Here is a 23,295-nt window from a genome sequence, read left to right as displayed (position 1 = left end):
AGGAGATCAAGACCATCCTGGCTAACACTTGGTGAAATCCCGTCTCTACTAAAAATACAAAAAATTAGCTGGGCGTGGTGGCGGGCATCTGTAGTCCCAGCTGAGGCAGGAGAATGGTGTGAACCCAGGAGGCGGAGCTTGCAGTGAGCCGAGATTGAGCCACTGTACTCCAGCCTAGGCCACGGGGCAAGACTCCATCTCAAAAAAAAAAAGAAAGAAACAAAGAAAGAAAGAAAGAAAGAAAGAAAGAAAAGGGCAAAAATACCCAACAGTGGAAAGGAGGGAGCAAAGTTAACTGCACAGATCACATCTCAGTCACAGAGAGCAGTATATGAAGGGGGGGAAAAGCCTCGAATCACTTGACTGAGATATATGTGGGAGATGCTAGAAATCCAACTCCGCGTTCCAAAAAACTGTGTCCCCAGAGACCACTACTGCAGTGTTGATTCACACAGCCCTTATGAGTAAACACTTCCAGATAATGACACTGATGGAAAAATAGCATACAATAGGAAAGCTCTATTTCTAAAAACTTTACTGTTTAACTGGAATCACACCTTTATTCTGCAACAAAAAGAAAATTGCTGAACAGAAGCAGATGCTGTTATAACTCTTCCTTAAAATAAGCTTCTTCCCTAGGGCTTGTTAGTGCGCGATCAAACCAGAAAGGTAAAGATGAAATGGCTTTCCTGTTTCTTGATTTTTATCTACCAGCAATAATATGAGGCACGCTCATAAAGAGTTGCATTACATTTCAATTAAACTCTAGGAAAGCATAATTCTGAGCTAAATATTCTGCCTAAAGAATCTTTTCCATACAATCTGATTACTTGCTCCTTGCACTCACAACTTGTTCTTAATTTCTGTGCTTTTTATCCCTCCTTTCTATGCAAGGTTTTATCCAAAAAGTATACCCCTTACCAGAAAGTGACCTCCTGCAGGGATCGCATCTTACTCACCTTGTGTCTCTGTCAGGACTCAGCCCTGGGCTTTGGCCACAGCTCACCTTCGATTGATAAAAAAATATACATCAAGGCCGGGTATGGTGGCTCACACCTGTAATCCCAGCACTTTGGGAACCCAGCCAGGCAGATCACTTGAGGTCAGGAGTTCGAGACCAGCCTGGCCAACATGGCAAAACCCCATCTGTATTAAAAATACAAAAATTGGCCAGGCGCAGTGGCCAGTAATCCTGTAATCCCAGCACTTTGGGAGGCCGAGGCAAAGGTCAGGAGATCAAGACCATCCTGGCTAACACTTGGTGAAATCCCGTCTCTACTAAAAATACAAAAAATTAGCTGGGCGTGGTGGCGGGCATCTGTAGTCCCAGCTGAGGCAGGAGAATGGTGTGAACCCAGGAGGCGGAGCTTGCAGTGAGCCGAGATTGAGCCACTGTACTCCAGCCTAGGCCACGGGGCAAGACTCCATCTCAAAAAAATAAAAAATAAAAAATAAACAAAAATTAGCCGGGTGTGGTACAAAAATAATCCCAACTACTCGGGAGGCTGAGGCAGGAGAATTGCTTGAACCCAGGAGGCAGAGGTTGCAGTGAGGCAGAGGCTGCATCGAGGTGAGATCGCGCCACTGCACTCCAGCCTGGGTGACAGCAAGATTCCGTCTCAAAAAAACATATATATAAATCAAAACAGGTTTCTGCTTTAGGTGACAACAGATGACATTAAGCTCAAGCAACTTCTACCTATAACTCATAATCCTAGATACAGTGGAGCAAAGACGGAAATAGGGACCATCAACAGCTCTGCCACTGACTTCCCCTGCAGTCTTGAATAAATCAAGAATGAACAAAGTCATAAATATCCACTATCAGGAACTTTGTATTATGGCCGAGTCCTATCAGTTTTCCCTGACAGCCAGTATTAGATAATCATTTACAGCCTTAGCCACCATGCACCTGTATGCAAAACCCTCACATTGTAACACTGGAATTGGCTTTATATGAAAGCTACAATTACAGCTTCTCATCTCCTGCCATTCTATATAAAAGAGTGGGATCTACAGAGCCATATACGGAAACTGGTCATTTCAACCTTGCCTAACAGGGGTTCCTTTCTCATGCTTTTTAAGGAAGGAGCAAGAATAGAAATTCTCAGAGTCCTTATCAGTAAGTAATGATCAGGAATGTTCTATTGATGCTGCTATAAACCTCCAGCATAACAGCAAGGTGACAAAGAATTTTCTAAAATTAGGCCCAAATAGGAGGAAAGAAACGCTTAGCTCAGGATGAGTTCAAGAACCAAAAATGGACTGAATTGTGCTGATTGAGGTCAGAAACAGGGTCAAAGTTGCCTCTTTCAGAGATGAGAATTAGATATAACAAGTAATTGGCTGGGCACGGTAGCTCACGCCTGTAACCCCAGCACTTTGGGAGGCCAAGGCGGGTGGATCACTTGAGGTCAGGAGCTTGAGACCAGCCTGGTCAATATGGTGAAATTCCATCCCTATTAAAAACACAAAAATTAGCCAGGTGTGGTGGTGGGCGCCTGTAACCCCGGCTACTTGAGAGGCTGAGGCAGGAGAATCGCTTGAACTCGGAGAGCAGAGGTTGCAGTGAGCCGAGACTGTGCCACTGCACTCTACCCTGGGCGACAGAGTGAGACTCCATCTCAAAAAAAGAAAAAAAAAGTAATTGCCAGCTCTTAGCACTGTCCAGTGGAACCTTCTTTGGCGATGGAAATGTTCCACGTCTGTGCTGCCCAATGTAGCAGACATCAGCCACATGTGGTTGAAATGTGGCTAGCATGACTGAGGAAAGGAATGTTAAATTGTGCTTAATCTTAATCTCAATGTAAACTGCCAAATATGGCTAGTGGCTACCAAACTGGAACTGTAGCTCTAGATTCCCTAAATTAGGGACTTTCAACCAGAGGCAATTCCCTCCACCCCTTGGGGGACAGCTGCCTCCATCTGGAGACATTTCTTATTGTCACAAGCAGGGGTAGGGAGTGCGACTAGCATCTACTGAGCGGAGGCCAGGGACACTGCTAAGCACGCTGCCATGCACAGGCCTGCCCCCACAACAGCGAATTATCTGACCCAAAATATCAGTAGTGCTGATGCTGAGAAATTGCTCTAAGTTTGCTCAAGGACAGAATTAAAGTAAATGCAAAACAAACTGTAGCATACCTTGTCTAAACATAATACCCAGGAAGAATGAGATCTCTTAACCAACAGAAAAAGGTCCGGGCTATTCTACAAGTTTAGAGTAGCAGGTTTTGACCTGGCATGGGGGCTCATGCTTATAGTTCCAGCACTTTGGGAGGCTAAGGCAAGAGGATGGCTTGAGCCCAGGAGTTTGGGACCAGCCTGGGCAATACAGTGAGACCTTGTCTCGATTAAAAAAATTTTTTTAATTAGCTCAGTGTGGGGGTGAATGCCTGTAGTCCCAGCTACTCAGGAGGCTGAGGCACGAGGATCTCTTGAGCCCTGGAGACGGACGTTGCAGTGAGCCGAGATTGTACCACGGCTCTCCAGCCTGGGTGACAGAGAGAGATCCTGTCTCAAAAATAATAATATAACAGCTTTTTACTGAAAGGTGTATGTGTTTAATAACTTAAAATCTTCATCATTATAGTGATTACTTCCTGTGGCATTTTCTTTATTGAATATTAACCTAAGTACACACTGTGAGGCTCTGCTACAGGGCCTTGTTCCTTATGCCTTGAACATACAGTGGAGGGCGGGGGCAAAGCCCCTACTGCTACTCTCCTAGTTTGAATTCCTTGCCTCCTCAATTAACCCATCTGATCATCTGATTTATTGGGACATCACTATCTCGGATACAAGAAAACTGATACTGTTGTGAAAGAAAAGCAAATCATGACAAGAAAATGGCTCTGTTATCACAGGTCTGCAAGTTTACATATCAACAGAAAAAGCAAGGGACAGAATTATATTTGGACCAAATCCCAATCATCGAGTGATTCTACTAAATGATGATCACATACTACATTTTTTTTTCCACATACTACATTTTAAAGTGACAGATGTTATTTTAAAATTTAGAGGGTATCAAATAACATTGTGGTTTCTGTAATCAGTATAAATTATGCAAGGATCAATTTAAATGGGTTTACTGCTCACACAGCTCTCGACTTTATACTAACAATGTAGAATTTAACGCAGCATAGTCTATTCCTCAAAGAAACAGGAATAATGAACACAGTTACATGTTTCACTTTGACTCAGACTATTTTTCAGAACATAAAGTCATCAACACTCACATCATAGCAATGCTTTTTCTTTTCTGCCCAATTAGCACCAACATAAATTGTTCATTCCATCTAAGGCCCTCTATTACTTCACGGAATATAAACGTAAGTCCTGGCCAGGTGAAGTGGCTCACACCTGTAATCCCAGCACTCTGGGAGGCTGAGACGGGTGGATCACAAGGTCAGGAGTTTGAGACCAGCCTGACCAACATGGTGAAACCCCGTCTCTACTGGGAATACAAAAATTAGTCGGGTGTGGTGGCATGCGCCTGTAGTCACAGCTGCTCGGGAGGCTGAGGCAGAAGAATCACTTGAATCTAGGAGGCAGAGGTTGCAGTGAGCTGAGATCGTGCCACTTCACTCCAGCCTGGACAACAGAGCGAGGCTCCGTTTCAAAAAAAAAAGGAAAAAAGTAAGTCCCAGTCATAGTTCTGAAAAACTTAGACTCAGAATTTTCACACTGATCTAAGGCAGAAACTTCCAGCCCACATGTTCTGAATTCCTAAAAGATTACAGCAATTTTTGTGAATGCTCCAATATTAAACACATTGGAATTGCAGTCCCTCTTGATATCTTAATTGAGAGAGTTTAAGATATTTTATCATCAATTAACACTTAGGGAGCAACCACTGTAATCTACTGATCAAATGCCAGAAAAGTAATATTTAAAGCAGGATTCCGACCCACTCTGCAGATTTTCCTATAAAGGCTAATTACTCCCGGAGGAAAGATCATCCCAGTTGTTTAGGATTCCAATTACAATCACATGAAGCCCATCCACCTTCTTAGGAAATTGAAAACACCACTTTGCATCATTTTGTCCTCAACTGCTGGTGGTATAAACATGATCTTGACCAGGATTTCTCAGTGTCAACACTGCTCACATTTTGGGCCAGAGAATTATCCAGCGTGGGGAGCTGTCCTGTGCAATGTAGGATGTTTAGCTGTGTCCCTGGCCTCTACCCACTAGGTACGGTAGCACCTCCCTGCCCCCACTGTGACGATCAAAAATATGCCCAGAGATAGCCAAATGTCCCCTGGGGAAATAAATTGCCCCCTGCTTTAAGAACCACTCATCTGGACAAACTCAAAGTACCAAAAGGTAGACACTCTGCTAATCAGAAGACCGTAAAGACTTTATTCCCAGCCAGGAAAACACGTAACATTCACTCCAGAGATGGCACAAGAAAACCATATTATCTTTTTCTTGTCTTCCACCCAATGTATGCTAAGCAACCCAGGAGTAGGCTATAGCACTGTGAGCACACGAAGACATCTGGCCTAACTTTTACAATTATTGCCTTCAACTCTCCAGCGACAAGTGAACAAATCTACAGCAGCTGCTGCCTTGAAAAAAGACAAAATATATTATTCCTACTAACTCAAAATTCAAATGTAGCCGTCTTAAAATACTAGCATTGCTCCTGAATGCCACATGCATGAAAAGCCGGGTGTGCACTGGACTGGACAGGCTGACTCCCAAGCTGGAACACAGAGAAGGGCTTTGAGGGAGGGCAGAATGTCAGGAACCGAAAGCAGGAATCCATGAAGAAACCCAAACCGGTTCCCATTTACAAGCCCTAACACTGGGACAATGAGAATCCGTTTCACATGGTAGAGCAGTCAGCCAGGTACACCACGCTGCCGCCCTAAAAGGAAATCAGAGGTAGGCTCTGTTACCAGTGGATTTCGAGTTGACTCGGGGATCCCTCCTCGCCACTGGAAAGGGGGAGCCAGGAAGTTGTGCAGCAGCTGCGATCCCTGAAACTCAATTCGCAATCTACGCAATACCCACCCCTTTCTGGAACTCATAAAGGTTCTCGCCCGGTGTTCGCAGACTTAGCATCGGAACCACCTTCGTGGGGCGGAGTGGGAGGGGGAGGGTGGCGGTTAAATATGCAGATCTCGGTCCCGCCCCCAAAGGTTCTGACCCCGGGACTGAACCTCCACATTTTACCAAAGGCCCCAGGTGATTCCCACGCAGGCTGAAGTTGGAAAACCACTGCTTTAGCAATTTTCATTCCTAACTTGGAGACCAAGAAAAACCTACAGGTTTGCAGCTGGCTCCGAAATAACTGCGGCTTCTTTCCGGGAGCATCTGGGGTCGCCAACGGAGAGCTCCCAGTCCTCCGAAAGGGCCAGCCGAGTTCAGGCCGGCCACTCACGGAATCTCGGCAGGGCCCAAGGTCGGCCCCACGGTCCCAGTCCTGGGCTCCGGGCCCCTCACGGCCCCCACGGAACCCCGCCCAGCCTCTTCGGCCCACGGGGACCCAAGCGACACCTAGCCCCGTGACGCGCCCGGACCGCAGCCGCCCTCCCGGCGAGGCCTCCTCAGGCGGGGCCCATCAGCCCGCGTCCCCCTGCCCCGGTCACAATGGCAGCTTGAGACTGGCAAACAGTCGCCTCGGAGGCCGGAGCCCCGGGCCGCAGCGCCGTCCCCATCGCCCCCTCCCGGTACGGACCTTCTCCAGGGACGTGTCCATGGCTGAGGCGACCGGTGGTGGCCCAGCGGTCCCGGGCGCTACTTCCTCCTCCCGCGCCCCGCCGCTGTTTCCACGCTGGCAGCGCTGACGTCCTCCGCGCCCGTGGCCGGCGGGGCGGAGAGGAGGAGGAGCTGCCCAGCGGCGCCGCGGGCTGGCAAACCTGCGGGTTGAGGGGCGGCGGGGCGGGGCCCCGTGGAGGTGGGCGGAGCCCTCTGGGGTTCCGTACCTGGGCCTCACGCCGGTCCTCCTTAACGTGCGTAGGTGAAAAGGGGAGGATGCCCGGTGGATTGTTCACCAAACTCACTCTTTCCAGCAGCCTGTCCCAATCAACAAGGTAGAATTATAATAATCACAAAGTACTATTCATGGAGTGAAAGGCTGGAAATACTAGTGACGCACCTGCACTTCCGGACCCAGGCTTCCAACTCTCCCGCCTCCCCTCCCGCCGTCATCCCTCGAGAATGGAACAGGCCATTCGCCACGAAGGCGGTGAGCGAGCGAGCACCCTTGCACATGCGCAAGACTCACAGCGTCCTCGGCGCCCAGGGACTTGGGGGTTTTGGGTTTGGGGGCTACTTGGTGAACGCCATTCAGAGAAGGCGCTGATCTAAGCAGACGTGTTTGTCTCAGACCTTCCCGCCGAATTATAGACGGAAAAAATTGTTCAGACAACTGGGCCAGCCTTCTCCTTCATGTCACAATTATAACTTGTCAGGTAATGGGTAATAATAATAATAATATTAATACATCAGCTGCTGATCTTCCATTTTCCTACTTCAACAGCTCTAGGAGATCATCATTATCCCCATTTCGCAGTGCCGATCTAGGTACGATTCAGACCCGAGCCCCATGAGTCCACATACCGCTTCCACTCCCACTTTACTTTAAATGTTTTAAAAAGTTAATTTTTTATTAATTTTTTTATCTTGTTACCGATGAGTTGAAGGGAAAAAAAATTTAAATCTCATCTTAATAAAGAAGCGGGGATGTCTCACTATGTTGCCCTGGCTGGCTTCGAACTCCTGGCCTCAGGCGATCTTCCCGTCTCAGCCTCCCAAAGTGCTAGGATTACAAGCGTGAGCTACCACGCCCGGCCACTTCTGCAGTTTTATTGCAATGTGTTTCTAACGAATGGGAAGGCGTACATTTGCTTAGTAGATTCCTCCGACCTTAATGAGGGAAACTGATGTAGACTACCACAGTTGCAGTCAATGGAACACTTCACCTCTGCGATGACCCTACAACCACACATCTTACTCCTTTTCTCCCCGTTTTTTCTTTTCTTTCTTTCTTTCTTTCTTTTTTTTTTTTTTTGAGACGGAGTCTCGCTCTGTCGCCCATGCTGGAGTGCAGTGGCGCGATCTCGGCTCACTGCAAGCTCCGCCTCCCGGGTTCACGCCATTCTACCACCTCAGCCTCCCAAGTAGCTGGGACTATAGGCGCCCGCCACTGCGCCCGGCTAATTTTTTGTATTTGTAGTAGAGACGGGGTTTCACCATTCACAGGATGGTCTCGATCTCCTGACCTCGTGATTTGCCCGCCTCGGCCTCCCAAAGTGCTGGGATTACAGGCGTGAGCCACCGCGCCCGGCCTTCTCTCCTGTTTTCTTTTTTGTTTTTTTTTTTTTTTTGAGACGGAGTCTTGCTCTGCAGCCCGGGCTGGAGTGCAGTGGCCGGATCTCAGCTCACTGCAAGCTCCGCCTCCCGGGTTTACGCCATTCTCCTGCCTCAGCCTCCGGAGTAGCTGGGACTATAGGCGCCCGCCACCGCGCCCGGCTAATTTTTTGTATTTTTAGTAGAGACGGGGTTTCACCATCCACAGGATGGTCTCGAGCTCCTGACCTCGTGATTTGCCCGCCTCGGCCTCCCAAAGTGCTGGGATTACAGGCGTGAGCCACCGCGCCCGGCCTTCTCTCCTGTTTTATACTCTTCCTCCCGAAATCTGTGTAACACGGTCACATTTTCAGCGCAGTAACTCCATGTTTTGAGCTATCTATGTTGTATTTGGTAAATTGCCTGGTTCTGTTAATAAAATTATTTCTACCAAAAAACCCTTGTGTGCTGGTTTAGACTGTACTGTGGGAATTATTCAGACTCTCTAAAGAACTTTCCAAACAGAAGGAATGACAGATATATATCTTTCAAGAACCGAAGACAATGTATCCCCGCTTGAACAAAACAAGTCACTTTTCCAATGTGTTATGAAATTCTTCAAACATGTAGAAAAGTTGAAATGATTGCACAGTGAACAACCGTGTACCCACTACCTAGATTCTACAATTAATTTTCCCTGTATTTGCTTTATCACACATGCATCCATATATCCACCCATCGATATAAGTACATTCAACCTCTGAGCACCTCCGCATGGGTATCATTCAAAACCAGTACATTTTAAAGTCACCTCCAAGTTTCTGTGGATTACATTACAAAGTATAATAGATTCTACAAAACAAATACTAGAGAGAGAAAAGTTAACTTTACTGTTTGAAAAGTAGCCTTTGAAAACCCAACGTGAAAAAGTGGAAAGAATCAACTGGATTATTTATTATATTTTGCCAAACATTTATTGACTGCCATCTTGGACAGTTGTGCTGGAAATAGTATGTAAAAGAGTAAGAGGCTGGTTCAAGACCAGCCTGGCCAACATGGTGAAACTCCATCTCTACTAAAAATACAAAAAATTAGCTGGGCATGGTGGCAGACACCTGTAATCCCAGCTACTTGGGAGGCTGAAGCAGGAGAATCACTCGAACCCGGGAGGCAGAGGTTGCAGTGAGCCAAGATTGCAGCACTGCACTCTAGCCTGGGCAATAAGGTAAGACTCCGTCTCAAAAAACAATAAAAATAAAAATAAGAGGCTGGGCCAGGCACGGTGGCTCACGCCTATAATCCCAGCACTTTGGGAGGCCGAGGCGGGCGGATCACTAGGTCAGGAGATGGAGACCATCTGGCTAACACGGTGAAACCCCGTCTCTACCAAAAATACAAAAAGAAATTAGCCGGGTGTGGTGGTGGGCGCCTGTAGTCCCAGCTACTCGGGAGGCTGAGGCAGGAGAATGGCATGAACCCAGGAGGCAGAGCTTGCAGTGAACCAAGATCTCGCCACTGCACTCCAGCCTGGGCAACACAGTGAGACTCTATCTCAAAAATAAAATTAAAAATTAAAAAATTTTTAAAAGGCTGGGTGCGGCGGCTCATGCCTGTAATCCCAGCACTTTGGGAGGCTGAGGTGGGCAGATCACCTGAGGTGAGGAGTTCGAAACCAGCACGGCCAACATGGTGAAACCCCCTCTCTACTAAAAATAAAAAAATTACCAGAGTGTGGTGGTGTGCATCTGTAATCCCAGCTACTCGGGAGGCTGAGGCAGCATAATCGCTTGAAACTGGGAGGTGAAGGTTGCAGTGAGCCAAGATTGCACCACTGCATTCCAGCCTGGGTGACAAGAGCAAGACTCTGTCTCCAAAAACAAACACAGACAAACACCGCAAAGACAAGCTCTCTGCCCTAAAGAAAAACACTATTTTCTCTCTGCCCTAAAGAAAAACACTATTTTGGGTAGAGGTTTTTACTTTGGGATGCAGATGGAAGTCTCTGAAACTATACTCAAAATTTTTTTGTGTGTGTGAGTTCATTTTTCTGGGGAAAACATCCATCGTTTTCATTATATACTCAAGTCTGTGACTCCCCCATCCCCAGAAAAAAAAAAAAAAGTTGAAACCATTTGGCTTGTGGATGCACAGATAGGAAAACTGATAAATTATAAAACAGCATTCTATGGACTAGTGAAGAGAGATAAGCAGAATACTGTACAATTTGGAGCATGAAGCCATCAATTGTGGGGAGGTTTACTCTCTACGGACATATGGCTTTATGTGCTGCTAACAGACCTTTCTTTTTCTTTTGCTGAAGTGTAGTGGCCTGATCTCGGCTTACTGCAACCTCCGCACCCCTCCAACCCAGTTCAAGTGATTCTCCTGCCTCAGCCTCCCCGAGTAGCTGCAATTATAGGCGTGCACCACCTCATGCACTGTATTTTTAGTAGAGACAGGGTTTTACCATGTTGGCCAGTCTGGTCTCAGACTCCCAACCTCAGGTGATCCTCCTGCCTCTGCCTCCCAAAGTGCTGGGATTACAGGCCTGAGCCAGCAAGCCTGGCCTCAAACACTTCTTTTTTTTTTTTTTTTTTGAGATGGAGTCTCACTCTGTCACCAGGCTGGAGTGCAGTGGCACAATCTTGGCTTACTGCAAGCTCTGCCTCCCGAGTTCAAACAATTCTCCTGCCTCAGCCTCCTGAGTAGCTGGAATTACAGACTTGCACCACCACATCCAGCTAATTTTCTTTTTTTTTTTTTTGAGATGGAGTCTTGCACTGTTGCCCAGGCTGGAGTGCAGTGGTGCAACCTCAGTTCACTCACTGCAATGTCTGCCTCCCAGGTTCAAGCAGATCTCCTGCCTCAACCTCCCAAGTAGCTGGGATTACAGGTATGTGCCACCATGCCCGGCTAATTTTTGAATTTTTAGTAGAGACAGGATTTCACAGTGTTGTACAGGCTGGTCTCAAACTCCTGACCTCAGGTGATCCACCCACCGTGGCCTCCCCAAGTGGTGGGATTGCAGGCGTGAGATCCAAGCGCCCAGACTTAATTTTTTCTTGAGACAAAGTCTCACTTTGTCAGCACAATCTAGGCTTACTGCAGCCTCCGCCTCCGAGGTTCAAGCAATTCTCCTGCCTCAGCCTCCTGAGTAGCTGGGATTACAGGTGCATGCCACCAAGCCTGGATAATTTTTGTGTTTATAGTAGAGACAGGGTTTCACTATTTTGGACAGGCTAGTCTCCAACTCCTGACCTCAGATGATCCACCCATCTTGGCCTCCCAAAGTGCTGGGATTACAGGCATGAGACACCGGGCCCAGCCTCAACTGTAGACTTAACTCAAAGGTACAAACATTGGATTATGTCTGGGCCAGCTTTTTCCCTTATCAATAGTATAGCCCATTGGTTAGAGCTCAGATTGTGGCTACAAGTAGAACTGGACTTGTTTTTTTTTTTTTTCTTAAGTTACTTAACTTCTTGGTATATTAGTTTCCTCATCTGTAAAATTCTGGTTATACTTGCCTTTTAGTGTTTGTTAAACATTCTTATGATCAAAAAACAAGCAAATAAAAACTCCTTATCTTCATCCACATCCCCTTATGGTCTCAATTTTCTCATTACACACACACCACCAACTCATCTCAATCTAGCTTCGGGTTTGTTCCCTCCACCTAAACGAGTCTCATTAAAACCATCTCAGTCCATCGCACCTGACCTCTTAGCAGCCCTAGAATCAGATGATCACTTACTTCTTGAAACTGACTTTCCATGCTTCCCACAATATCAAATTGTCCGGATCGTCACCTTCCCTTTTCTGCCTGTTCCTTCTCAATGTCTTTTGGAGTTTCTTCCTCCTCCACCCAATGTTTAATTGTTGGATTTCCTCAGCACTCAGCTGGCAAGCCCTTTTTTTGTTTGTTTGTTTTTTTGAGACATTCTCGTTCTGTTGCCCATGCTGGAGTGCAGTGGCGCCACCTTGACTCACTGCAACCTCCGCCTCCCAGGTTCCAGCGATTTTCGTGCCTCAGACTCTGGAGTAGCTGGGATTACAGGCATATGCCACCATGCCCAGCTGATTTGTGTATATTTAGTAGAGACGGGGTTTCACCATATTGGTCAGGCTGGTCTCGAACTCCTGACCTTAGGTGATCTACCCGCCTTAGCCTCCTAAAGTGCTGGGATTACAGGCGTGAGCCACTGTGCCCGGCCTGGAAAGTCCTTTTGATTTCTTCTTCTACATAATTTCATCCTCCATTGTTTCAGTTAATAGCTATATCAAACTGAGAGTACTTCATCAATGGGCTGTGAAATTAACCATTGGGTCATGAGTAGCAATTTTTAAAAAAATGAAATAGGATGCAAAACATCAGAGCACATCACATGGATTAAGGATAATTAGGCAGTGGCCGGGCGCGGTGGCTCAAGCCTGTAATCCCAGCACTTTGGGAGGCCGAGACGGGTGGATCACGAGGTCAGGAGATCGAGACCATCCTGGCTAACACGGTGAAACCCCGTCTCTACTAAAAAAATACAAAAAAAATTAGCCGGGCGAGATGGCGGGCGCCTGTAGTCCCAGCTACTCGGGAGGCTGAGGTGAGAGAATGGCGTAAACCCGGGAGGCGGAGCTTGCAGTGAGCTGAGATCCAGCCACTGCACTCCAGCCTGGGCGACAGAGCGAGACTCCATCTCAACAACTACAACAACAACAACAAAAAGGATAATTAGGCAGTAACCCAAATGTCCATCAACAGATAGACAAACAAATTATGGCCTATCCCTACAATGGAATGGAGTACTGTACTGCAATAAAAGGGAGTAAATTTTTGATCCATGGGACACCACAGAGTTAGCAGACTTTTTCCATAAAGTGCCTGGTTGTAAATATTTCAGGCTTTGCAAACCGTAGTTTAGGTTCTTGCAATTTCAGTCTCAAGTATTTGATTCGGTAGCATGAAAACAGCCATAGACAGTGTGTAAACAAATGAGTGTTGCTGTGTTCCAATAAAGCTTTATTTATAGACACTGAATTTTGGATTTCATTTAATTTACATGTGTCACAAAATGTTCTTCTTTGACTTTTTTTCAATCACTTAAAAATATAGTCATGCTGAGCTCTTGGGCCTTTGCATAATCAGCTACCGGGCCAGATTTGGCCCACAGGCCCTAATTTGCTGATCCCTGTCATAGATGAATCTTAAAAACATTATGCTGAGTGAAAGAAGCCAGATACATGGCCTGGAGCCTGTAATCCCAGCACTTTGGGAGGCCGAAATGGGACGTTCACTTGAGCGCAGGAATTTGAGGCCAGCCTAGGCAATGTTGAGAGACCCAGTCTCTACCAAAAAAAAAAAAAAAAAAAATTTGCTGGGAGTGGAGGATTTCTCAAGCCTGGGAAGTTGAGGCTGCAGTGAGCTGTGATTGCACCACTGCACTCTGGCGTGGGTGACACAGCAAGACCCTGTCTCCAAGAAAATAAGCAAGATACAAGTGAATACGTATATCATATGTATATTGTACGTATGCTATATGGTTTCATTTGTATGGAAATCTAGAAAATGCAAACTATAATGGCAGAAAGCCTGGGACTGAGGTGGAGGGGGAATTGACTGCCAAGGGGTGCTGGGGAATTTTTGGAAATGACAGAAGAGCTCTGTATTTTAATCGTGGTGAGTACACAGGTATATACATTTGTCAAAACCTGTTGAACTGTACATGTAATATGGGTGAATTTTATTATGTAAAACATACGAAAATCTATTATGTAAAACATACTTCAACACAGTTGATTAAAAAATATCAGAGTGGCTGGGAGCGGTGGCTCAAGCTGGTAATCTCAGCACTTTGGGAGGCCGAGACGGGCGGATCACAAGGTCAGGAGATCGAGACCATCCTGGCTAACATGGTGAAACCCCGTCTCTACTAAAAAAATACAAAAAACTAGCCGGGCGAGGTGGCGGGCGCCTGTAGTCCCAGCTACTCGGGAGGCTGAGGCAGGTGAATGGCGTAAACCCGGGAGGTGGAGCTTGCAGTGAGCTGAGATCGCGCCACTGCACTCCAGCCTGGGCGACAGAGCGAGACTCCGTCTCAAAATATATATATATATGTGTGTGTGTGTGTGTGTGTGTGTGTGTGTGTGTATTTATATATCTCAGAGCATTGGTGGGTTATTTACTATTGAGTAAAAAATTCTTTTCTTTTTTTTTTTTGAGACCGAATCTCACTCTGTTGCCCAGGCTGGAGTGCAGTGGTGGGATCTCAGCTCACTGCAACGTCTGCCTCCCAGGTTCGAGCGATTCTTGTGCCTCAGCCTCCCAAGTAGCTGGGACTACAGGTGTGAGTCACTATGCCCAACTAATTTTTGTATTTTTAGTAGAGACGGGGTTTCATCATGTTGGCCAGGCTGGTCTCAAGCTCCTGACCTCAAATGATCCATCCAACTCGGCCTCCCAGAGTGCTGGGATTACAGGCGTGAGCCACCATGCCTAGCCAAAAAATTCTTAAAAAAAAAAAGAGAAAAGAAAAACAAATCAGAGCACCTTCTATGGTAGGAAGAGTTCTCATTGCTTCTGAAACTTCTGCTTCAGTTATACACATTTATAGCTGTACCTTGATTGCACTGAACTCCTCTTCCACCCTAAACCAGGGATTCTCACACTCCTCATCCCATAAAAACTCCCCATCATCCACCCAGCTGTTCACGCCAGGAACCAGGGTGTCTTCCTCTCTCTCACACTTCCCCTTCCCTAACCCCTTCCAATCAGTGTTGCCACTTCCACCTCCTAAATATCTCTCAAAGCTGTCTGCATCTCTATTTCCGTTGCTACCACCTTGACTACTGCCATATCTAAGCAGTCTCTGCAGCCAAACCATTCTTAATACAGAAACCAGAGTCATCTGTTAAATGTAGAAATCAGATGGTCTGCTTACAAGCCTTCAGCTGTTCATGGAATAAAGCGAGCATCCTTCACTTGGCCCATGAGTATATAATATGGCCCCTGCCTACCTCTTCGGTCTCTGACTGTCATTATCCCCTTGATTATCCTCTTGGTCTTTTTGTTGTTGTTGTTTGTTTTGAGACAGGGTCTCACTTTGTCACCCAGGCTGGAGTGCAGTGACGTGAACACGGCTCACTGCAACCTCCACTTCCCAGGCTCAAGTGATGCTCCCACCTCAGCCTCCCGAATAGCTGGAACCGCAGGTGCACACCATCATGTCTGGCTAACTTTTTTGTATTTTTGTACAGATGGGGTTTCACCATGTTGCCTAGGCTGGTCCTCAACTCCTGAGCTCAAGTGATCCACCTACCTCAGCCTCCCAAAGTGCTGGGATTACAGGAACGAGCCACAGTGCCTGCCTTGGTCTTCCTGTACTTCAAGATCTTTCCTGACAAGCTGTTTTATTTGATGAGGCTATTCTTTTTTTCCCTTCCCTTTTGTCTTGTGTAACTTCTAATCCCTTTGGTAGAAGTATAAGTACCATTTTCTCAGGGAAATCTCATGAGTGCCTACAGGCACCTGTCTTTCTCCTTTATGTACTTAGCACAATCACAATTAATTAGTTGCTTAATGTCTGCCTCCCTTGATAGATTATCAATGATATCTGCAGGGACAGACTCTGTCTTTAATATTATTGTGTCCCCAAGTGACTAGTAGATAGATTCTCAAAAAAATAGTCATAGAACGAATGAGTAATGAATCCACATACTGGCACAGTAATATTATTTCCAAAACATTTCCACTGTTTTCAATCTGGTTTTAATGAGTATCATATTTTATTTATTTATTTTTTGAGACAGAGTCTTGTTCTGTCACCCAGGCTGGAGTGCAGTGGCTTGATCTCAGCTTACTACAACCTCTGTCTCCTGGGTTCCAGCGATTCTGCTGCCTCAGCCTCCTGAGTAGCTGGATTACAGGTGCCCACCACCATACCTGGCTAATTTTTGGAGTTTTATTAGAGACAGGATTTGACCATGTTGGCCAGGCTGGTCTCGAATTCCTGACCTCGAGGATCCGCCCGCCTCAGCCTCTGAAAGCTCTGGGATTACAGGTGTGAGCCACCGCGCCAGACCGAGAATCATATTTTAAAGACACTTCAGGCCGGGCGCGGTGGCTCAAGCCTGTAATCCCAGCACTTTGGGAGGCCGAGACGGGCGGATCACGAGGTCAGGAGATCAAGACCATCCTGGCTAACACGGTGAAACCCCGTCTCTACTAAAAATACAAAAACTAGCCGGGCGAGGTGGCGGGCGCCTGTAGTCCCAGCTACTTGGGAGGCTGAGGCAGGAGAATGGCGTAAACCTGGGAGGCGGAGCTTGCAGTGAGCTGAGATCCGGCCACTGCACTCCAGCCTGGGCAACAGAGCGAGACTCCGCCTCAAAAAAAAAAAAAAAAAAAAAAGACACTTCATAGACGCAGAGGCAATTTACCGCCCAAGTCTAGCTAGTCCAGTGCCTAGGATGCAGTGGGAGTTCAGTAAATAATCACTAAATGCATGGATTCAACAAATATTTTCTGAAGGTGCATTATACACCACACAGTATTTTAGAAATTGGAGATACAACAATAATTAAAAGAGATTAGGCCGGGCGCGGTGGCTCAAGCCTGTAATCCCAGCACTTTGGGAGGCCGAGACGGGTGGATCACGAGGTCAGGAGATCGAGACCATCCTGGCCAACATGGTGAAACCCCATCTCTACTAAAAAAATACAAAAAACTAGCCGGGCAAGGTGGTGGGCGCCTGTAGTCCCAGCTACTTGGGAGGCTCAGGCAGGAGAATGGCGTAAACCTGGGAGGCGGAGCTTGCAGTGAGCTGAGATCCGGCCACTGCACTCCAGCCCGGGCGACAGAGCGAGACTCTGTCTCAAAAAAAAAAAAAGAGATTAAATCTTTGCGTTTTGTGGATTTTTTTTTTTAACTTGAGATAGGTCTCACTTTGTCCCCCAGGCTGGAATGCAGTGGCACGATTCTGGCTTACTGCAGCCTCAACCTCCTGGGCTCAAGTGATCCTTCTACCTCAGCCTCCCAAACTGCTGGGACTACAGACATGCACCACCATGCCCAGCTAATTTTTTAATTTTTGAAGAGATGGGGTCTCCCTATGTTGCTCCGACTGGTCTTTGAGCTCCTGGGTTCAAGTGATCCTCCTGCCTTGGCCTCCCAAAGTGCTGGGATTACAGGTGTGAGCCACTGTGCCTGGTTATTTTTGTGGATCTTATATCCTATTGTAATGGAGAGATATGTAGCTATATAATGTACATTAATTACTTGTAAATACCATAAGAAAAATAAAGCAAAATAAAAGAGAGTAAATTATGAATGAATCCGTCCCTTGGCTGTCAATTTGAAATCTCTGTTCTGAAACATCCAAAATGTTTTAGAAAATGTTTGTTCAGTGATAATTAGCTAGATATAGAAGAAGCAAAACTAGCCACTACCATCAATGATTTGTTGATTTTTTATTAATTTTCAGCACCTTGAGGAAAGTATTCCCATTGACAATTTTTCTGGTACTCAAAGAATCTTTTTGTTTTTGTTTTTGTTTTTATTTTGAGCTAGGCTCTCACTCCTGTCTCCCACGCTGGAGTGCAGTGGCATTTCGGCTCACTCCAACCTCTGCCTCATAGGCTCAAGCCATCCTCCCACCTCATCCTCCGCAGTGGCTAAGACACAACCACCCCTGGCTAATTTTTGTATTTTTGGTAGAGATGGGGTTTCACCATGTTGCCCAGGCTGGTCTCAAACTCCTGAGCTCAAGCATCTGTTCACCTTGGCCTCCCAAAGTGCTGGGATTACAGGCATAAGCCACCACACCTGGCTGAAAATAAGAATTTTTATTAGCATTTTAAACTATAATTTGTGTTTGATTTGTTTCAGAATTATTTCCATTTCATGAAAGTGCACAGGCTTCTCTGAAACTGTGTGCCCAGAAGGCAAATGGGCAAAGACATTAACAGACAATATAAAAAGGAAAAACAGGCAAATAGTCAATATGACAAAAAGTTCAACATTACTAGTAACCAAAAAAATGCAGAAATGGATGAAATAGCATTTTTGCCTATAATTAGCAAAGCTTTTTTTTTTTTTTAAATAATAACATTCGGCTGGGCGTGGTGGCTTACGCCTGTAATCCCAGGACTTTGGGAAACCAAGCCAGGAGGATCACCTGAGGTCAGGAGTTCGAGACCAGCCTGACCAACATGGTGAAACCCTGTCTCTACTAAAAATACAAAAATTGGCCAGGCATGGTGATGCATGCCTTGCAGTCCCAGCTACTCGGGAGGCTGAGGCAGGAGAATTGCTGGAACCCGGGAGATGGAGGTTGCAGTGAGTGGAGATCGTGCCAATGAACTCCAGCCTGGGTGACAGAGCGAGACTCCATCTTAAAAAATAAAATAAAATAACATCCAGAGTTAGTGTAGAAGGAGATAAGTATTCTCGGCCGGGCACAGTGGCTCACGCCTGTAATCCCAGCACTTTGGGAGGCTGAGGCGGGTGGATCACCTAAGGTCAGGAGTTCGAGACCAGCCTGACCAACATGGAGAAACCCCCGTCTCTACTAAAAATACAAAATTAGCCAGGCATGTTGGTGCATACCTGTAATCCCAGCTACTTGGGAGGCTGAGGCAGGAGCATTGCTTGAACCCAGGAGGCAGAGGTTGTGGTTAGCCAGGATCATGCCATTGCAGTCCAGTCTGGGCAACAAGAGTGAAACTCCATCTCAAAAAAAAAGAAGAAAATAAGTATTCTCATGGTTTACTGGTAGAATTTCAGATTGTTATAAAACCTTTGACATATTTCAAAGATTCAGTTCAAAGTATTGAACTGAATGGAACTGGGCATTCAGTAACAAAAACACTTAAAATATACCTATGTTTTGTACTTAAAATTCTACTCCCAAAGTGTAAACTAAAGACATAAATATGTTAGAGATTTAACTATAAGACTGTCCACAGTAGTGCTGCTTATAATGAAACAAAATTGAAAACAAACTATATATACAACAAAATAACAGGGAATTGGCTAAACAGTGGTACTTCCATAAAACTGGTTAAAAGACATAACCTGTAAAAAAAAAAAATAGTGCCAGGTGCGGTGGCTCTCGCCTGTAGTCCCAGCACTTTGGGATACCAATGCAGGAGGATCACTTGAGGTCAGAAGTTTGAGACCAGCCTGGTTGACATGGTGAAACCCTGTCTCTACTAAAAGTACAAAAAAAATTAGCCAGGCATGGTGGTGGACACCTGTAATCCCAGCTACTTGGGAGGCTGAGGCAGGAGAATCATTTGAACCTGGGAGGCAGAGGTTGCAGTGAGCTGACATCGCACCACTGTACTCCAGCCTGGGTGACAGAGTGAGACTCCTTCTTAAAAAAAAAAAAGTGATGCAGGTACACATTTATCAACATGGAAAGATGACACTGTTAACTCAAAAGGGCTGGTAACAACACAGCATGTGTAATATGAACCTAATTTAATTTTTTAAATAAAAAACTACATACATGGAAAAGATTATAAAAAATTCATGAAAAATGAAAAGAGAGGTTAACACTAGAGATGTTAATTTTATTTGTTTTTTGGAGATGGAGTCTGGCTCTTTTGCCCAGGCTGGAGTGCAGTGGTACAATCTCAGCTCATTGCAGCCTACACCTCCTGGGCGCAAGGGATTCTCCTGCCTCAGCCTCCCAAATAGCTGGGATTACAGATGCCTACCATCATGCCCAGCTAATTTTGTATTTTTAGTAGAGATGGGGTTGTGCCATGTTGGCCAGCCTGGTCTCGAACTCCTGGCCTCAAATGATCCATCTTGGCCTCCCAAAGTGCTGCAATTACAGGTGTGAGCCATCACGCCCGGCCAAGATGTTAATTTTATTAATTACACTTTTTTGCTTTTCATACATGTAGAATTACTTTTTAAAACCATTAAACAGTCAGGCATAATGCCAGGAGCCTGTGGTCCCAGCTACTCAGGAGACTGAGGTGGGAGGATCACTTGAACCCAGGAGTTTGAGGCAAGCCTGGGCAACATGGCAAGACCCCATGTCTAAAAAAAGGAAAGAAAAAACATCAAACAGGGCCGGGCGCGGTGGCTCAAGCCTGTAATCCCAGCACTTTGGGAGGCCGAGACAGGCGGATCACAAGGTCAGGAGATCGAGACCATCCTGGCTAATACGGTGAAACCCCGTCTCTACTAAAGAATACAAAAAACTAGCCGGGCGACGAGGTGGGCGCCTATAGTCCCAGCTACTTGGGAGGCAGAGGCAGGAGAATGGTGTGAACCTGGGAGGTGGAGCTTGCAGTGAGCTGAGATCTGGCCACCGCACTCCAGCCTGGGCGACAGAGCCAGACTCCGTCTCAAAAAAAAAAAAAAAAAAAAATCAAACAGTACGATGCCAGTTTTTGATCTATTGCCTTCCAGCTCCAAATCCACCCTTTTTGCCTTCTGGGTAAAAATGGATCTGGGCCCTGTAAAGTAGTTATCCTTTGCCAGGAAGCACGTTATTTTAAGTTTGGTCAGTAGAGGGTGGTGGAGAGACACTGCAGGAGGAAAGAGTTTTGCTTCATGGTTCCTGCTAATGGCCTCTCCAGTGTCTGGCTCCTGCACCACCCGTTGGTAGGCAGCTTCCCCTGGCACTCTCCGCTGGTGGTTTTGCAGCAGAGTACCTTCAGAGAGACACCTTACCGTGAAAAGTTTACCCTGAGGGTAGATTTCCAGCAAGTTCCACCAGCCAGCAGGGCATCACAGTAACTGTATTCTTTGCTATTCAGTGATGCAGGGCTGTACCCTCTCTACCTGGTCAGGATCTCAGCCCTCCAGGGGTGATTGTTTCCATGAGTGTCATGGCTGTTCCTTGTATCTACTATTTGTATACTTATTTTTTTGGGGGGACAGGTTCTCACTCTGTTGCCTGTACTGGAGTGCAGTGGTACAATCTCGGCTGACTGCAACCTCTGCCTCCCGGGCTCAATCGATCCTCCCACCTTAGCCTCCCAAGTAGCTGGGACTACAGACATAAGCCCCATGCCTAGCTAATTAAAACAAAATTTTTTTTTTGGAAATGGAGTCTTGGTGTATTGCTCAGGCTGGTCTCCAACTCCTGAGCTCAAGCTAATCACCTGCCTCAGCCTCCCAAAATGCTGGGATTACAGACGTGAGCCCTGCACCTGCCTGTATACTTTTCAGAGTTCCCTTCTTACTACTCAAACCCTCATTATTCCAGTCTCCTATTAACAATTCTTCATATAGTCCATCCTCATTATTCGTGGGTTCTGTATTTATAAATCTGTCTACCTTGCTAAAATGTATTTGGACCCCAAATCAATAATTCTGGTGCTTTTGACATTATCTGAAGACATGTATATGCAGAGAGCAGCAAAATTTTTAAGTCACATGATGCGCCCATTCCCAGCTGAGGTCCAACAAGGTGACACTCTGCCTTCTTTTTAAAATTTTTCTAAGACAGAGTCTTGCTCTATCGCCCAGGCTGGAGTGCGGTGGCATGATCTTGGCTCACTGCAACCTCCACCTCCGGGGTTCAAGCGATTCTCTTGCCTCAACCTCCTGAGTAGCTGGGGTCACATATGTGTGCCAGCATGTGGGCTAATTTCTACATTTTTATTTTATTTTTATTTTTATTTATGTTTTAATTTTATTGATTGATTGATTGAGACACAGTCTTGCCCTGTCTTCAGACTGGAGTGCAGTGGCGCAATCTCGGCTCAGTGCAACCTCTGCCTTCTGGGTTCAAGCGATTCTCCTGCCTCAGCCTCCTGAGTAGATGGGACTACAGGCACGTGCCACCATGCCTGGCTAATTTTTGTACTTTTAGTGGAGATGGGGTTTCACCATGTCAGCCAGGATGGTCTTGATCTCTTGACCTCATGATCCACCTGTCTCGGTCTCCCAAAGTGCTGGGATTACAGGCATGAGTCACCGCGCCCGGCCAATTTCTGTATTTTTATTGGAGACAGAGTTTCACCATGTTGGCCAGGCTGGTCTTGAACTCCTGACTTCAAGTGATCCTTCCGCCTCGGTCTCCCAAAATGCTAGGATTACAGGCATGAGCCACTGTACCTGGTCACACTCTGCCTTCTTGTCTCAGTTTTTAGACTGCAAACAAGTGTCCTTTCTGCAGTGTATTTAGTGTCATATCTTTCACAGTTCTGTGCTTTTTGTGATTTTGCTGCTTATCACGGCCCCCAGCCAGGTGCGGTGGCTCTCACCTGTAATCTGAGCACTTTGGGAAGCCAAGGCAGGTGGATCACCTGAGGTCAGGAGTTAGAGACAGCCTGCCCTGTCTCTACTAAAAATAAAAAAATTTAGCTGGGCATGGTGGTGCATGCCTGTAATCCCAGCTACTCCAGAGGCTGAGGCAGGAGAATCGATTGAGTCTGGGAGGTGGAGGTTGTAGTGAGCTGAGATCACGCCACTGCACTCCAGACTGGGGAACAGAGTGAGACTCCATCTCAACAACAACAACAACAACAGAAGGCCCCTAAATGTCCTCCTGAAGTGCTATCGAGTGTCTCTGAGTACAAGAACGCTGTGAAGTGCCTAATGGAGAAAGTACATTTGTTAGATAAGCTTTGTTCAGGCATGAGTTACAGTGCTGTTGGCCGTGAGTTCAGTGTCAATGAATCAACAATATGTATTAGATAAGGCATCCTTCAACACACACACATAAAACACAAGGTTATGTATTGATTGCTTTATAAAAATGTTGTGACCAAAGGCTTGGAGAAACCCAATCCTGCATTTTGTTTACAGCAATGATTCAATATTTGCCAATTCAGTGTCCGTGGTGACTTTATACAACATAACTATCTTGAATAATGTGAATCAATGATATTAAACTTTCCCTCTTCTAGCTGGGCACAGTGGCTCCTGCCTGTAATCCCAGCACTTTGGGAGGCTGAGGAGGGCGGATTGCTTGAGTCCAAGAGTTTAAGACTAGTCTGGGCAACATGGCGAAAACCCGTCTGCAAAAAACA

At 46.2% G+C, this 23,295-nt stretch overlaps 1 protein-coding gene across 8 annotated transcripts in view; it reads right to left on the bottom strand.

Annotated features, from left to right (window-relative positions):
* The window catches only part of PDXDC1 (pyridoxal dependent decarboxylase domain containing 1), a 62,469-nt gene extending 54,612 nt beyond the window's left edge, over positions 1-7,857 (bottom strand). The window contains exons 1-2 of one of the 8 annotated variants that reach the window (XM_033235661.1): positions 6,692-6,981; positions 5,760-5,878 (exon numbers count right to left, since the gene is read on the bottom strand). Coding sequence is in view for 3 of the 8 variants with exons in the window: in XM_033235659.1 (XP_033091550.1) it covers positions 6,280-6,327 (48 nt within the window). In the remaining 5 variants the exon portion in view is untranslated. Of the gene's footprint in view, positions 1-5,759; positions 5,879-5,909; positions 5,980-6,024; positions 6,049-6,279; positions 6,600-6,691; positions 7,037-7,111 lie in introns of those variants that run through there. The other 7 variants (XM_033235662.1, XM_033235660.1, XM_033235666.1 and 4 more) reach the window with 7 other exon arrangements.
* Between the last annotated feature and the right edge of the window lie 15,438 nt (positions 7,858-23,295).

The sequence above is a fragment of the Trachypithecus francoisi genome, unplaced genomic scaffold (genome assembly GCF_009764315.1).
Source record: "Trachypithecus francoisi isolate TF-2019V2 unplaced genomic scaffold, Tfra_2.0 Lachesis_group15, whole genome shotgun sequence".
In the NCBI taxonomy this organism is placed as follows: domain Eukaryota; kingdom Metazoa; phylum Chordata; class Mammalia; order Primates; family Cercopithecidae; genus Trachypithecus; species Trachypithecus francoisi.
Note: the sequence above shows the minus strand (reverse complement) of the source record. Positions and strands in the feature narration are given on the sequence as shown.